This window comes from Rhincodon typus, chromosome 14, assembly GCF_021869965.1.
Source record: "Rhincodon typus isolate 14 chromosome 14, sRhiTyp1.1, whole genome shotgun sequence".
NCBI classification, from domain to species: domain Eukaryota; kingdom Metazoa; phylum Chordata; class Chondrichthyes; order Orectolobiformes; family Rhincodontidae; genus Rhincodon; species Rhincodon typus.
The window spans coordinates 31262759-31280365 of record NC_063345.1 but is presented as its reverse complement, the minus strand read 5'-3'; the positions used below and the strand labels follow the sequence as shown (position 1 = coordinate 31280365).

The 17607-nt window shown below is 41.6% G+C and overlaps 1 protein-coding gene across 2 annotated transcripts in view; it reads left to right on the top strand.

Moving 5' to 3' along the window:
- The window catches only part of zc4h2 (zinc finger, C4H2 domain containing), a 34439-nt gene that overhangs the window by 13244 nt on the left and 3588 nt on the right, over positions 1 to 17607 (top strand). The window contains exons 2-4 of one of the 2 annotated variants that reach the window (XM_020517475.2): positions 4632 to 4803; positions 11050 to 11222; positions 16549 to 16711. In XM_020517475.2, the coding sequence (XP_020373064.1) occupies positions 4632 to 4803; positions 11050 to 11222; positions 16549 to 16711 (508 nt within the window). The remainder of the gene's footprint in view (positions 1 to 4631; positions 4804 to 11049; positions 11223 to 16548; positions 16712 to 17607) is intronic. The other variant, XM_048605179.1, reaches the window with a different exon arrangement.

The following is a 17607-nucleotide window of genomic DNA, read 5'->3' as shown; positions in this document are numbered from 1 at the left end:
CCCGAAACGTCAGCCTCTCTGCTCCTATGATGCTGCTTGGCCTGCTGTGTTCATCCAGCCCTGCACCTTGTTATCTAGTCATTTATTTCTTTATTATGTGATGGATTGGCTGTCAACTTTACTTAAATTGCAACATGACTACATTTCAAAAACACTTAATTGCACTAAGCACTACACTATAATACTTAGTAATGACTTGAAGGGTACTCTTTTTCGTTTGTTTCTTTTTATCATTTACATAATTTGCAATACAGAAAATCAATTAACTGTATTCTTCACATAATTCTTGATCAGGCACCATTTTCCTACTTCATTCAAGTCAGCTCACCTAAAATTATGCGGAATGTATAGAACATCAACAAAATTGGTCTATGCTTATGTTTATGCTCTACACCAATCTCATCCACCTTCTTCATCTAACCTTTTAAACATAGCTTTGTGTTCCTTCTTCTGTCATGTACCCATCTAATGCCCTGTTCAAGAGGGAGAGAAAGAGAAATTGGGAATTTATAGAGAACTTAGCGTAACAACTGGCATTAGGAAAATGCTAGAGTCCATTATTAAGGAAGAAATAGCAGGATATTTAGAAATACCCAATGCAATCAAATGCAGTCAACATGGCTTTATGAAAAATAAATCATGCTTGACAAATTTGGTGGGATTCCTTGAGGATATAACAAGCAGAGTTAATAAAGAGGAAATGGTAGATGTAATGTATTTGGATTTCCAGCATGCATTTGATAAGGTGCCATGTAAAAGGTTATTGCATCAGATAGGAGCTCACAATAGTGGGAATAATGCATTAGCATGGATTGATGATTGGTTAAAACACAAAAGATAGGGAGTTAGTGGGTCATTTTTAGGTTGGAAAGGTGTAGCTAGTGGAGTGCCACAAGGATCAGTTGTATGGTCTCAATTATTTACTATCTGTATGATGGCTTGGAGGAGGACAGTGTTAATGAATCAAAATTTGTCAATGATACAAAAAAAAGTGGGAGAGCATGTTGTAATGAGGTCATGAAAAATCTGCAAGGGAATGTAGATAGGTTATGTCTATCTAGAATTCCTTAACGGTTTTATCAGTTTGCATAGACAGGATTTATCCTATAAGATTGTTTATTTACTGTTATAACTGCTGCCAACAATGTTTTCTGCAACATGGACCTACTTTTTGTCTCTACTTTCAGGGATGTGCTCAAAGGTTAATTTGGGCTGTGGATGTTGGGATGCTTCAGCTCATATTGATAAATATGATCTGTGTGAGAGGTGCATCATGGCAACATAATTTTACTTCACACCTTAGGAGCTATAGTTCCATGATAGCATGTCACAACTTTTCCAAATACCTGAGGCGTTGGTGGTAGGAAAAAGATCGATAATAAAGATGTAATATTTTTCCTATGTGTTGTGTATTTAAAGTTGTTAATTAAGAATTTCCAAACCAACTGCATTGTTTGAGTTTGCATCTCTGAGGGAGGCTGATTTTTGCACTGCTATCATGCTGCTATTTATGAGCAGGTCTAAGTGACTCAAATACATTGGCTGACTAAGTAAAGGTAATTATATAGTATGCAATTTTTCTTTAACCTGAAAATTACATCAGTTCATATACAATCTACCAAAAGAGTGATTGGCTGGCATTAATTTACCTTTGCTAATCAGCAGCCAGTTCCAGTTGTAGGATGTCATGAATAGGAAATTGTTTATTAAATTAAAATTAAAAGGGCAGTCATGTGGACTTCTGTCACTAATAGACCATAGTGTTCTGAAATAAATAACTAGGGAAGACCATTGTCCCCTGAACTAACTTCGTCTCTTTTGATTTGATCAAGTTCATTTTTGTAGCAAAGTGAGAAAGTGAACAAGCTGGCTTTCTCTTTAAAAAGAGGCATCATAATGGCCTGTTCTGGTTTGAATGCTAAGTGCTAGAACTTAAGGAGAGTTCCTCTCTCTGGGAGAGTGTTGGCGTTGAAGTTAGGTTGCTCAAGTATAATATGTGGTCAGCAGTCACAATTTTGCCAATTTACAGTAACATAGAAGATAGTCATGAATCCCCACAGTGTGGGGGCTGGCCATTTGGCCCATATCGATCCTCCAAAGAGCATCCCACCCAGACCCACCCCCTACACTATCCATGTAACCTGCATTTCCTATGGTTAATCCACCTAACCTGCACACTATGGGCAATTTAGTATGGCCAATCCATCCTACCCTGCACATCATTGGACTGTGGGAAGAAACTGGAGCATCCGGAGGAAACCCACGCAGTCACAGGGAGAACGTGCAAACTCCACACAGACCGTCACCTAAGCCTAGAATCGAACCCAGGTCCTTGGCACTGTGAGGCAGCAGTGCTAACCACTGAGCCACCGTGCCACCCCAGGAGCTAGAGTAGGCCATTCATCCCCTTGATACTGCCCTGCCATACAGTATTATCATGGCTGATTGTTGAGTTCAGTACCCTAATCCTGCCTGCCCTATAGCCCTCGATCTCTTTAGCTGAAAGAGCTATATCTACCACCATTTTGAAAACATGTAATGATTTGGCCTTAACCACTTTCTGTGGTATTGAATTCCACAGGCTCACCACTGTCTGGGTGAAGAAATTCATCCTCATCTCAGTTCTAAAAGGTTTACCCCTTGTCCTTAAACTATAACACCTGGTTCTGGACTTCCCCAGCATAGGAAACATCCTTCCTGCATCTAACCTGTCTAGTCTGTTAGAATTTTATAGGTTTCAGTGAGATCCTCACCCTCGTTCTTCTAAACTCCAGTGAATACGATCCTAACTGACTCAATCTCTTCATATCCGTCAGCCCTGCCATCCCAGGAATCAACTTGGTAAACCCTTGCTGCACTTCTGCTATAGCACGAACATCCTTCCTCAGCCTAGGAGACCGAACTTCACTCAAAGTCCAGGTGTGGCCTGTACAATTGCAGCAAGATGTCCTTGTTCCTGTACTTGAATCCTCTTGCTATGAAGACCTGCTGCACCTGCCCTCCAGTGACTGGTGCATGAGGATACCCCGGTCTCATTGAACATCCCCTTCTTTCAATTTACAGCCATTCAAATAATAATCTGGCTTCCTATTTTTGCTACCAAAATATTTATTCACATTGTGCTGCATCTGCCTTGCATTTACCCGCTCATTCAGCCTGTCCAAATCACACTGCAACATCTCTGTATTGTCCTCACAGCTCACTCTTCCACCTAGCTTTGTGCCATTGAGCAAATTTTGAGTTACTGTATTACGTTTAGTTCCCTCATCGAAATCATTCACATGTTTTATGAATAGCTGTGGTCGTACTCTTGATCCCTGCTGTACCTGATTAGCCACTGCCTGCCATTCAGGAAAAAAAACTTATTTGTTTCTTGTCTGCTCAACCAATTTTCTATCCATCTCAATACACTACTCGCATTCCTATGTGCTTTAGTTTCACATGGTAATCTCTTTAATATAGGACTTCATAGAAAGCCTTCTGAAAGTCCAAATAACCACATCCATTGGCTTTCCCTGATCAACTCTACTAATTATATCCTCGAAGAATTCCGTAGATTTATCGAGCTTGATTTCCCTTTTGTAAATCCACGCTGACTGTGTCTGATTCTACCACTGTTTTCTAAGTGCTCAGCTGTAAAATCCTTGATAATGGACTCTAACATCTACCCCAGGACTGCAATCAGACTCACTGGTCTATAATTTCATGTTTTCCTCTACCTCCCTTTTTAAATAGTGGGGTTACATTAGCTACCCTCCAATCCGTAGGTACTGTTCCGGAGTCTAAAGAATCTTGGGTGATGACCACCAATGTATCCACAATTTCTAGGGCCACTTCAAGTACCCGGGGATGTAGATTATCAGGCCCTGGGGCTCCATCAACCTTCAATCCCACCAATTTCTCCAACATCATTTCTCTACTAATACATATTTGCTTCAGTTCCTCCCTCTCCCTAAACTCTGTGTTTCTCCATCATTTCTGGTATGTTATTTGTGTCTTCCTTTGTGAAGACAGAAGTGAGGTATGTGTTAAATTCGTCGACCATTTCTTTGTTCCTCATTATAAATTCCTCCATTGTAAGGCACCTATATTAGTTTTCACCAAGCTTTTTCTTTTTACACACCTACAGAAATTTTAGCAGTTAGTTCTCATGTTCAGTGCAAGCTTACTCTCATACTCTACTTGCCCAACTGTTCCCAATTCTTGGATTTATTGTTTTTGCTTGCCCATTTATTTGCCTTGTGTTTAGATCCAATACTAGCTCTAACTGTCATTGCACGGCATAGTTTGACCACCGTTCCCTTTTCACTCTTGCATCAGACAGGAATAAACAAATTTTGTAGTTCACCCTTTTTCCCTTTGAATGTTTGCCATTGTTTAGCCACTGTCATTCCTTTCAGTATCACGAGTTTAATCAAATGGATTTCTCCTGGGCTCAAGAGTTCTTCAAATATTATTTTATTGCCTCAGTAAATAAAGACTGAAGTTATTAATGACATTGAATTACTTCAACATAGCAAGTAGTAATTTAACATATATCCCGTGAAAACAAATTGTGGAGGCACTGTCCAAAAGCAAGAGTTTGGATCTCAGCAACATGCTGCCTTAAATTTGTTTATATAAAATTGCAGAGCTAAGACGGTGCAAATGGAAAAAATTAAAACAAGATTGAAGGCAGAATTTGATGCCCTCGAGTCTGAAGAAAGACACCTGAAAGATTATAAACACGAAATGGATCTTCTGCTCCAAGAGAAGATGGCTCATGTAGAAGAACTGCGATTGATTCATGCTGATATCAATGTGGTATGTTAAGGGCATCTTGTTTTTCATTCTCTGGAAACTCTTCAGCCCAAAAGAGGGGACTGTGTGGAAAGAAAACATGAGCGTTAAGGGTCAGCATGGTATTGACTTCTTTAAATCTGGTGCATATGGGTTTATAATGAATGAAACATGTCCTAGTTTATTTTGGATATAGTTCTGAAATGGTGGATTTTTTACTTAGCCAACTCAGGTGACCAAGAACGTTCAAGTCATTCTGTTCAAATATTGAATAAAAAAGATCAAATACAGAAAATGCTGGAAATTTGAAGTAAAAATAGAAGGTACTGTCAATACCTGGGAACTGTGAAAAGAAATGAAGTTAAATATACAGGTCGGGGGGGGTGGGTGGGGTGTGCCATCAATGTGCGTAGGGCACCTTCAGAAAATAGTACACCCTCACTCACTTTCATTTTACAACTTATCCCCCACTACAACTGTCCTTGCCAACTGTTTTGTGGTGTGTGGGGTGTAAAATGGAGTCAGTTGAACTTTTAACAAGCTTCATTAATCCATTAATTAATTATTTGCTTGCACTTGGTGGGTGGGTTGCTGATTTTGGCACCTGCCCCACCCTTGATATTATGGAAGTGAGCTCAGGGGGGTAGGGTGAGAAGATGGTTAGTTGGCCACTCAACCTACGTTATGTGCCCTCACATTAAAAACGCACTCAGCAGAGGGCAGCCATTATCCAGTCCGGTAATTTTATTATCCTCTTCACAGATACTGCCTGACCTGTTGAGCATTTCCAGCATCTTCTGTTTTTAATTCAATTTAAACATCTTCTGTTGGTCAACATATAATTGAATTTAACAGACTGTTGAGTTGGTTTATCTAGTTCTGGTTAAGTTCTCCATTGATTTGGTTTCGAAATGATGAGTTTCTGTGAAGGCTTCAGAGAGTCAAATCCAGCTAAGTGACTTCCACAGCATCAGAAGTTACAGTGACAGAGGTAAATAGTTGCCATGTCAGAGTACAAAGATCAAGCGTATAATTATGCTGTTAATTTCTAGTTTCCAGAGGGAAATTAAAATCCAGTAAGAACTGTAAAATCTGAATTACTATTACTGTCACTATTATGTTTCAATTGTTTCTTTACTATCATCATACAATATAGAAGAAGTCTGCACTGACAAAAACGACACTAAATTTATACTAGTCCCGCTTTCCAGCACTAGACTATAGCCTTGAATGTTCTGATATTTCAAGTGCACATCCAAATATTTTTTAAAGTTTGTAAGGTTTCCCACCTCAACTCACCTCGCTCCTCCCAGGCAGCGCATTCCAGATTCCTACCACCCTATGGATGAAATTGATTTTCCTCAAATCCCCTTTAAACCTCCTACCTTTCACCTTAAAATTATGCCCCTTCGTTATTGACCCTTCAACTAAGGGATACATATGCATTCTATATACCCTGTCCATGCCCCTTATAATCTTATACACTTCAATCAAGTTGCATCTCAGTCTTCTCTTCTCGAGAGAAAACCATCTGAGTTTTTCCAGCCTCTCTTCATAATAATATGCTTCAACCTGGGCAACATCCTGGTGAATCTCTTCCTGTGCAATCACATCCTTCCGTGACCAGAACTGCACATGGTACTCCAGCTGGGGCCTAACTAAAGTTTTGTACAGCTCCAACATAAACCTCCTTGTTCTTATAATCTATGCCATGACTGATAAATGCCCATATGCCTTCTTACCTGCCCTGCCACCTTCAGGCAACCACTTTGCAGAAAACCTTTGTTCTGTCTGCAAAATTGACCCTGAGCTTCCTGTTGCCAACATCTCTGTCTTGGGTTTGCTACAATGCTCCAGCAAAGCTCAGCGCAAGTTGGAAGAAGAACATCTCATTTTCTGCTTGAGGACCCTGCAGCCTTCGGGACTCAATATTGAGTTCAATAATTGTAAGTCCTGAGTACCTTCTCTCGTGACCTTCCAGCAAACCCCACACACCAGGCCTTGTCATTACTTCAGCTGCTATCACAACCAACCCATTGTCAGCTACTAATGATTCCCATTAGCAGCTATTGATTCTCCCAGGCTGACCATTACCCTTTCCTTTGTCTGCCCAGTTGTTGTTCACTCTCTCTCTGGGTTTCACCTCCATCTATAGTTTACTCTGTCCCCTTTCCCCCATCCCATCTTCAGCATATATGCCAACCTTTACCTAGCTGTAATAAATTTTGAAGAAGGGTCACTGGACCTGAAACATTAACTCTTTTTTTCTCTCTATAGGTGCAGCCAAATCTGCAACATTTTTCTAGCAATTTCTGTTTTTGTTTCTGATTTCCAGCATCCACAGTTCTTGGCTTTCTCTGCCACCTTCAGGGATCAATGGACAAATAACCCAGGTCCCTCTGTTCCTCTGAGCTTCCTTGTGCCCTGCCAATCATTGAGTATTCCCTTGACTTGTTAATTTTGTTTGGAATTTGAAATTTAAGTTGCAATCTTGTGTAATGTTAGTTTACCACCTTGATCATTGGGAACAGAGTATCGAAACCATTAAGACAAAGCAAAGTGAAGAGGCACTCGGTTTGATTCTAAGGCAAACTACAAAATTCCTTTATTATCGAGGCAACAGAAAGCATTTTATGGAGAAAAAGTGAAGGTTCATCCTGTGCCAGTGGGTGATACTGGAACAAAAGAAATCTGGAGAAAATGAAAATTTAAAATACAAACCTGGAATTTATGTGAGACTATTGCATCTCAGTGATTGGTTGATCCTTATAAGACCATAAGAAATAGAAAGGAGTAGGCCATTTGCATCTCGAGCCTGCTGCACAATTCAATAGGATCATGGCCGATCAACATTACTTGTAACTATATTCCTGCAGTTTGATTCCTGACTGATCAAGAATTTATTTCCGTCGTAGATAGACATAAGGATCTGCCCCCACAGTCTCTGTGGCAAGGAGTTCCAAAGGCTCTCAACCCTCTGAGAAAAGAAATTCCTCCTCATCTCAGTCTTAAATTAGCACCCCTTTATTACGACCTTCTGCACTCTGAACCCAGACTCTCCCATGAGGGGAAACATCCTCTTAGCATTTACCCCGTCAAGTCGCTTAAGAATCATATACGTTTCAGTGAGATCATCTCTCATTCTCCTAAACTCGAGTGAGTAGTCCCCACCTGTTTAACCTTTGCTGATAAGACAATCCTTCCATACCAGGGATCATCCGAGTAAATCTTCCTACCTGCAATAAAATGATATCTCTCCTTAAACAAGGGGACCAAAATGCTCACAGTACTCCAGATGTGGTCTCGCCAGCACCTTGTACATTTGCAGTAATGCTTCCCTACACTTATACTCCCACCCCCTTTAAAATAAGGCACAACATTCCATTAGCCTTCCTGTTTACCTGCTGCATCTGTGTACTAGCTTTCTGTGTTTCATGTACAAGTATCTGCAAGTCCCTTTGTGTTGCAGATTTCTGTAGTTTTTTTTTGTATTTTGTGCTCCCTTCCAAAATGAACAACTTCACATTTTCCCACATTATACTCCATCTGCCAACATTTTGTCAACTTACTTAACCTATCAGTATCTCTCTGTAAACTGTTTGTATCCCTATCACAGCCGGCCTTTCCACCTACTTTTGGTTACAGTACATTTGCTTCCTTCCTCCAACTTCTTAATATATATTGTAAATAGTTGCTGTCCTAGCACTGATCCCTGTGAAACCCCATTGGTCACAGGCTGCCAACCTGAAAAAGAACCCCTTATCCCCACTAGCTGTTTCCTGCCGATTGACCAATGCTTAATCCAGCAGGCCTTCCTGAAAAAGGCCATGCGGGGCTCTCCCCAGCTTTACAACAGGCCAGCGAGACCTCATCACATCCATTAAGTACAACTTTTTTTCTGCATGGAACATGTTTTTGCGAGTCATGTATTATCTCCTTAAATGTCTTCCATTATCTTCCTGTCTTAATCTGTTTTTTTAGTCCACCTTTGCTAACTGCACTTGTCTGTAGTTAAGGTAAGGCACTTGTTTCAGACCAAATTTCTCAACCTCAAATTAAATGCAAACTTTTCTCATGTTATAGTTTTTCTTGCATAAACGATCCGTTTAGTACAAGATGTAAGTTAATCTTATTACGTGCCCCTAGTTGATTCCGGAACAAATTGTTCCTGAAACTGTCTTGAATACACCTCGTGAACTGATCCTCCAGGCTACCTTTGCTGAAATGATTTGCCCGAATTATATGAAGGTTAAGTTGCCCACAATTATTGCAATTCATTTCTTACAAGCCCTCAATATTCCTTATTTTATACACCGTCCCACAAAGTAGCTATTGTTGGCAGAACCAAAAACTAATCCCCCATCAAGAGGTTCTACTGACTTTGCTATTTCGACATTTTAATCTTCTGAACTCAACAGATCTCAGTACAATAGAGTGTTTGAAGTTACCTGATCTGATGTCCTGCCTTGTGCTCCTTTTCTTTTTCAACTGCTTAGTTGAGCTTCAATGAAAGAAGTCTAGCATATTTTCTATCTTTTTTGGGTCTCAAGGTCTCTGGACTTAAAATCAACTGTAAACACACAGGACAAAGGAAACATTTAAATTGGCTTCACAATACTCTTGAATACATAAGAGCACTTTAACCACTGAAATACATGCACAATGGTGGTTAATTTACTTGTCAGTCGCAGAATAAGAACAGAGTTTTTTGATCAATCCCTGCAATTAAAACATATGTAATTGATCATACCCCAAGGGTCTTAATTTTTTTCAAAGGATTCCTGTTGATTTTTTGGGGGCAAACGGTTGGATAAATTTAGCAATTGACAGCAATGTTTCATGTAGTAGCACCAATTGCATTTTTTCCCTTGTCGCAACGCTTGAACTTATGCAGCCTTGCAATGGAGATTCCACATTAATTTGCAACCCTTTTCATCTCTCTGCAAAGCCTTTCTGACCCAGCCGATGGTCTATCCCCTGGGCCTGTCAATAGGTTGCCCCCTACCCCTCTAGCCTTGGTCTAGGCTTCTCTGACTCATGCACTTTCTTTCTACCTTTTACCAGCTGCTTGCTCTCCTGCAGACACAAGCTGTTTCACTCCTATTTACTATTCACCAATAAGCCCATCAGCAGTAAATATGAGAGTATCAGTCACAATAGGAAGTGCAGCTTCCATCAATTCTATCAATTCTATTTATGGAGGTGACTTTTCCTTGTGTACGCCCATGAATGAATTTTGCCAGCCATTTTGAAAATTTAAGGGGCCAATTTTCCCCTCATCTTCATGTACTTTGAACACTGTCACACATCATTACATTATGATTCTGCCCCCCACCCCACTGCTTTCAGGTTAGCATGATTGGCTGGATGACTGGTTTGTTGTGCAGAGTGATTCCAACAGTGTGGATTCAGTCCTACACTGGCTGAGGTTACCATGAAAGACTCTCCTTCTCAACCTCTGCCCTTCACCTGAAGTGTATTGACTCTCAGGTTAAATCACCACAAGTCATCTCTCTGTGATGAGACAGCAGCGCTATGGTCTGGTCAGACTGTGGCGAATTTAGCTTGTACCTTTTACATTATGACATTTGAAGTTGGTAATACCTTTTTAAACTTACCTGTTAGATGACTTCACAGCAGGCTTCCACAAGCTTCACAAATTTAACTTACCTCTCACAGCTCTCAGAAACTTCAAGAAACCACTCATCTCAACAAAGATACCAATGTCAGAATAAATCTCATTTGCAGCTAGTATTTAAATGGTGATCCTAATGTCACTTTACATGAAAATCAGGTTCTGATCTGCCACTTTTTCTGCCCTAGGGAAATTGCTATCCATTGGGTAAGCTTGGTGAGGTTAAAATTCTGCCCAGTCCTCCAGTCTGGGGGGCCATCATGAGTTCTCTCAATGTCAGAAGAAGACAATCCAGCCCAAGGATTGACGGTCAGAAAGCATGACGGAGTATGGGCCATGCCAAATGAGAAAGCACCTAACACTAACTGTCATTCTACATTCTGATGACAATGGATGTCATCTTAGGCTGTGGTAAAAGTGTTGAGATTTGGTCTACTGTCTTGGTGTTTTAGAGGATGGCTATCTAATGACCCTGCTGGAAAATGTATGTTTAGATAGCAGGTAAGGCAGAGACACAGCACTTTGTAGAGATATACATCACGACATTCGTTTGTTTCATACCTGAGAGAATTAGGGGGTGGAGGGAAAGAAGTTGATTTGTTTACTTAAGTAATAGATTCTCTCCTCCTTTGTAGATGGAAAACACAATAAAACAATCTGAAAATGATTTAAATAAGTTGCTTGAATCTACAAGACGCTTGCATGAGGAATACAAACCTCTTAAAGAACATGTGGATGCTTTAAGAATGACTTTGGGTTTGCAAAGGCTACCAGAGTTGTGTGAGGAAGAAGAAAAGCTTTCTCTGGAGTAAGTATCTATGATCTGAGGGGTGTACAACTTTTAGGCTCGTATTGTTTCATCTGTTTGTTGCAGGTGAAAGAGATTTGGTGAATCTAATCTAAGTGGGACATGGGCCCACAGCACAAACATCTCTTTTCAGTTGATGACCTCTCTTTAGATATACCAAGAATGGCTAGTGTTTGCAGATTTTCTGTAAAATATGTTTCCTTGTTAGAACAAAACATTGTCAGTCTACTGATTAACAACCCTTTATTATTCACACAAGGTTTTGTTTGTAATAATGGGCAGAATCTTCCCAGACACTGAATGCTGTGAGCATTGGCAGGCAGTCTGTACGTCTACAGTCCAGGGAGTGGGCCACAGTCAATGCTATGGGTCAGAGCAACCAGCCCTGGGATCCATGGTATGTCAGTCTGGAGTGGCACAGAGGTCAGTCTTCAGTTGGAGCTGTCCATCCAAGTCTGTGAACGGAGTGGGCCACAGTCAGTCCTGGGAGTCTATCCACTAAAAGTTAAGAATAGATTGTATTGGGGGGCACTGCTGTTTAGAGGGAAGCTGGGGAACTCAATTGTAGGGATTGGAATCAGTGTGGTGGGATGCAGAAGGAATAACTTGTGATTTTGGAGGAATACAATTCAGTTTGTAAGGAAATGAGACAATAGAGTATGGGAAGAAAAGAGGTAAATGGAGGGGGTGGTTGGGGTGATCTGTCTCATTCACGGCCATCCTGGATTTGATGGGGGCACAGTACACAACTATATTATATATGGGGCTTGGGGGTAAAGTACGGACAGGAACAGTGAAATAAACGGGTTGTGTGGAATGTGGGGAACATCAAAACCAATGGGGTTGATGGGGAGGGTTATAAAGCAGCAAATATGAACATTTTGGTAAGAAATGTCCCAGAATGAGAAGCTATGTCTGAGACTCACTGTGTGAAGTGTAATTTTGGTTTTTTAACATCGTGATGTAAATAGAAAGTGCACAATGAAGAAGGAAATGACTGCACACCTAGTGTGTTCGGGGTAAGTGTTTCATTCTGTGAAAAAAGGAACTCCACTTTTGTGCAATGTGAAACCCTTCAAAGGACAGTAGCGTTAAACAGATACCAATACAGTGCAGGTGAAAGAGACCTGCGAGTATGAAACTCTGTGTATGAACCTTAGGCACTGTCCTACTGTGTAGTGTCCACATTCTGGCCCCAAGCACACTTGACCACATTATGCAACATCAGTCATCAATCTCATTAAAGGCTGTGATGACAAGCAATATATTGCATCCTGTAAAGATTAACCCTGGTTGCCAAAGTAACAAGTGACCTTCCAATGTTCTGTAAGCTGCACATCGTGCAGGAGCTGCTCACCTTACACATTGGACCATAAAACCTCTTTCAGCACTAAGGCTGGCTCTGAACCTTTAATCTAGTAGTTGTGGCTAGAAAGACATTTGCTCACATAGCTGATGATGAAAAGTGGGCATAACTTTACAAATGTTATAATGAAGCGACACTCATGCCACCAACTGCCCTCCTACTATGTCTCAGTGGAGTACCAGTATGTAGCTGATGTGGAATGTGCTTGCCCTTGAGTGTAGCCCATTAGCCTTCGGGTTTCGGTCAGGCGGTCCCAAGGGTATTTGTTTCCAGAGGGGTCAGACGTGCTATGTGCTTAAGGCCTGGAGGCAGCTTGAATTCCCAGATCTCCTCCTCCCTGTCTCCATGTGCGGAACGGGTACCTGGACAGGGGTCAAGGTTCCCTGTTTTCCTGTCACCTTACTGTTGGTGCTGAGCACCACTGGCTGAAATGAAGACGTGCAGGTCTGTGCTAATAGCCAGCAGATGCTGACTGTGCTGGACCTACCTCCCAATGACAGCCAACCAACTTGTCCACGGGGGCAGCCAGACACTCTCATGCCAGAGGCAGCATGGTGCAAACAGCATTTGGAGTCCTCCAGCCTTCAAGTCAGTTTACCCAATGCCCAACAAACCTGCCTGCTGCTTCTACATGTGTTGGTGTGGGTGATGACATGTTCTGAGCGACTAGGCAGTACAGAAACCATGCAGGGTTAATAGGTGGGGTGAGTTTGGTGGGTGAGAGTGAGGGAAGATGATGTATTTGATAGCGAGAGTGCTAGACTATGAGCCTTGGGGGTGGTGGGTGCAGTAGCAGAGATACAGTTTGTGTTGAAGTAGCAGAGAGAAGCTGATGGCACTTACCCTCACAGAGCAGAGAAGGTCATTGGCTCTGAGGGAAGAGGATAGCCCTCCTCAGCATCATTTCATCCCACCAGGACTGTGAGGTTTCCATTGACAAAGTAGGATGCTGGTTTCCCTTTGTCTAAAACCTCTGAGCCAGTTGACAGAGATTGGTGCAGGGGTGCTCCAGACTACCAGCTGGTTGACCTGGTGTACAACTGCATTTTGAATATGGTGCTGTGAATCTAAGGAGGTCCCTGCAGCTGTGGTGATTGTGAAGCTATGACAAGTGGACTACCATGGGGAATGGTACATAGGTAATTAAGTGAGGTTGGGAAGACAGGTGAGAGAAACCCTCCATGAAACTTACTAAAATTGACACTTAGCCAAATTATAGCAAAATTCTAACCTAGTTTTGCCCTTAAGTCCTTGGTCTTCCAGTTGGCTATGGTTGTGACCTTGGAAAGTACTGTGAATTTTGGAATTGCATCTTGCAGGTGGTACACGTTGCTACTGTGCATCAAAGGTGAAAGTATTGAATGTTTGACAATATGGTGAATGGTGTCAGGCTTCTTGAATATTGGTAGAGATGTAATCATCCAGGCAAATGGGGAATACTCCGTCACACTCCAGACTTGTGCTTTGTAGGTAGTGGACTGTCTTTGGAGAGTCTGAAGGTGAGTTATTCACCGAAGAATTATCAGCCTCTGACCTACTGTTGTAACCACAGTATTTGTATAGTTGGTCCAGCTCAGTTTCTGGTCTATAGTAACCATCAGGAAGTTGACTGTGGGTGATTCAGTGTTGTAATGGTATTGATTGTCAAGGGTCAATGGTTAGATTCTCTATTGTTGGAGATCGTCATTGCCTGACCATTGTGTAGCATGAATGTTATTTGCCACTTGACAACTCAAGCCTGGATATAGTCCAGGTTCTGCACTGATGTCCTAGAGCTGAAATGACTGACCTCCAACAGCCAATTTCCTTTGGGCTAGGAATGACTCCAACTAGTGGAATGTTTTTCTCCTGATTCCCATTGATTTCAATTATGCCAGGGCTCCCTGATGCCACATTTGTTCAAATGTTGCCTTGATGGTAAGGACAGTCACTCTGTCCTCTCCTGAACCAGAGATGAACCACTCGCTCAATGGTAATCATGGAATGGGAGGTATGCCAGACTGAGTTTATAGATTTTGTTTGGATACAATTCTGCTGCTGCTTTTGGCTTACCTTGTGGATGCCCTAATTTTAGTTGCTAGATCAGTTTGATGTATGTACATTGAGCTTGTGGTAGTACCACACAACCTGAAAGAGGTATCCTCAGTGTGAGAAGGGACTTTGTTTCCACAAGGATTGCATGGTGATCGCTCCTACTGACACTGTCGAGGACATTTGCACCTTTCAGTAGTTAGATTGGTGAGGACAGGGGCAAGAAGACTTATTCCCCTTGTTAGTTCCTTACCACCTGCTACAGTCCAAATTTAGTGGCTATGTCCTTTATATCTCAGCCAACTCCATCAGTAATGGTGTTACTGAGTCACTCTTGGTAATGGGCGTTGAAGTCCACCCAGAGTACATTCTATGCACTTGCTGCTCTCAGTGCTTTCTCCAAGTGGCGCTCAACATGGAGGAAGTAGAGATTCATTAGTAGAGGCGGGGGAGGGATGGGTGCAGTCATTGGTAATCAGCAGTAGTCATCTTTGCTCATGTTTGATTTGGTGCCACGAGGTTTTATCAGGGCTGGAGTTGAGGACCATGAGGCAATTCCTTCCTGACTGTATAGTGTGGTGGTTCTGACCTGCTTATGGGACAGGACATAGCCAGTGATGGTGGTTTCTGGGACATTGTAAGGTATGATCTTGTGAGTATGATTATATCAGGCTATTGCTTGACTAGTCTGTAGGACACTTTTCTCAATTTTGGAATAAACTCTAGATATTTGTAAGGAGGACTTTGCAGGTTGATAGAGCTGTGTTTATTATTTCTCATGTTCTGGTTAAAGCTGGCTGGTCCATCAGGTTTCATTCCTTTGTTTCGAGTGTTTTATTTGTAGTGGCATGATAAGACTTTATTTTGAGGGCAGCTGATAGTTGACCACTGCCGTGGATCTGGAGTTACATGTAGGCCAGACCAGATAAGGATGGCAGACTTCCTTCCTTAAGGACATTAGTGAAGCAGATGATTATAACAATAATTGATAGCTATTACAATGCCACCAATTGGCCTGCTTTTTAATTTCTGATTTTATTGAATTCAAATTTTATCTGCTATAGTGGGATTAGATTAGTCTTGGGTCCTGTGTGTCCACTTGTACATACACCACAGCCGTTCACTGCTTCTGTGAAATATATAGGAGTGTTTTTCTATGTTTAGAACATTATTGGAAGTACTTTTAGGTAGAGTGCAATGGCAATGAATGAGTAGAAGTAGAAAGCTAGTTTTACTGTGCTGTGTCATAACAGTCGTAGCATTTGTCCAAAATCTGCCTCAACTGCTTCTTAATAGCTTGGTATGTTGTCTTGCCAAATATGATACGAAGCTGCGTGGATAAGAAACTCCCACATCACTTTCCTGGTCCAGAATTAGCTAATCGCAAGCAGGATAACACTTGGAATATTTTAACTGACCTCTGTGCATGGGGCATAAGGCAGGGGATAGTTAGGGTTCCTGCTTTTGAATGCTGTTTATGATGATAAGCACACACAGAGAATTTGGACAAAGCCTGGATCAGGTACAGTTTTATTCCATCTGAATAGGTTCTCAGCATTCACTTTCGAGGCTTCCCTTAGGACGTTGAGGCAATATACATACGTACAAAAGTTGTTGTTTGTTGAAGGGTCTTTTGATTGTAGTACTGGGGGATTGCTAGTTGCCATAGAAGTATATTTCAGCAAGAGTTGGTGTCTTTAAGGGTTCAGTGAATTTGACTTTAGGTAGAAATATGCCTAATGCTTTTGAACATTTAATGTATGGAAGATGAAATGCTAAATAATGTAGTATGGAGGAAAACCAGCCCAGAATTAATAACAGCCTGAATGTTTAGATGATTGCAAATATGTAAGTCTTTCACTAACCACCAACGATACCCAAGGACCATTGATGGTGGTCAGTAAGGATTTCAATGTTTTTGCTGTTTAGTTACTTTGAGAAGCAGAAAGCAGAATGGCAGACAGAACCTCAGGAACCACCTGTCCCAGAGTCACTTGCAGCAGCTGCTGCCGCTGCCCAGCAACTTCAGGTGGCCAGGAAACAGGATGCTCGGCAAACGGCCACATTCCGACAGCAACCACCTCCTATGAAGGTAAAACTGATCAAAGTTTTTTGACTATTTTGTCTAAAACCATTGTTCAAATGCTGTTTGGCAGTGCAGCCATTGTGTCAATCCATTTTTTTAATATTATAAAATGCCCAGGAGTTTCGATCCCAGTCCCAATACCTATGTGCATCAAAGACAATCTAGGTATGGCAGATCCCTGCATCTCTCTAAGCTTGAACTGACTACAGTAAAACTCACGCTCTGTTGAAAACCACATTCTAAGTAATTATCTGAAAATTTTGAACATATTGTTAGTTTGAATGATTTGACTGCAATCTTGTAATGTAATAATTATTAGTAGTTGCCAATAAAAGTGCATTTAAATATCATATTTGGCTATAGATGAATAATTATTGCTTTCTTTGTCATGTTAAATGTGAATTATGTGATTTATAGCTGGCAGTGCAAGTGCATTTTAATCTATGTTTTGAGCTGGGATTTAGTGTTCTGTGCGCTAATTGTTGGAGCAGATCAGGAGTGATGGACTTGTTGTGCACAAAAGTGAGAGGGCTTGTTGGAACAAGGACCAATCTGGTAGTTACGTGCTGCCTGGTAAGTTTCTCATCCAATCAGGAGCCTTGCCTGACCTGAAGCTGCTGGTTGATGGAGAGCATTACTGGAGGCTGAATCCATACAGCAATGAAGACCCATATGGTGATCAGGCTTTCAGCGGAGAGCTCATGGAGTGGGGGCAACACAGTGAAAAGGGAGGCAGGAAAGTTAAGACGGTTGGAAGCAATGTTTTGGGAGCTGGTTTTTGGCAGTTAGCCCTCTGTTCCCATCTCTGCTACTGATTTCCCCCAGACAGGGGCAAATGGAGACCCCCATCCACTTAATGCTATCCCCTATTCCCAATTCCTTCGCCTCCGCCGCATCTGCTC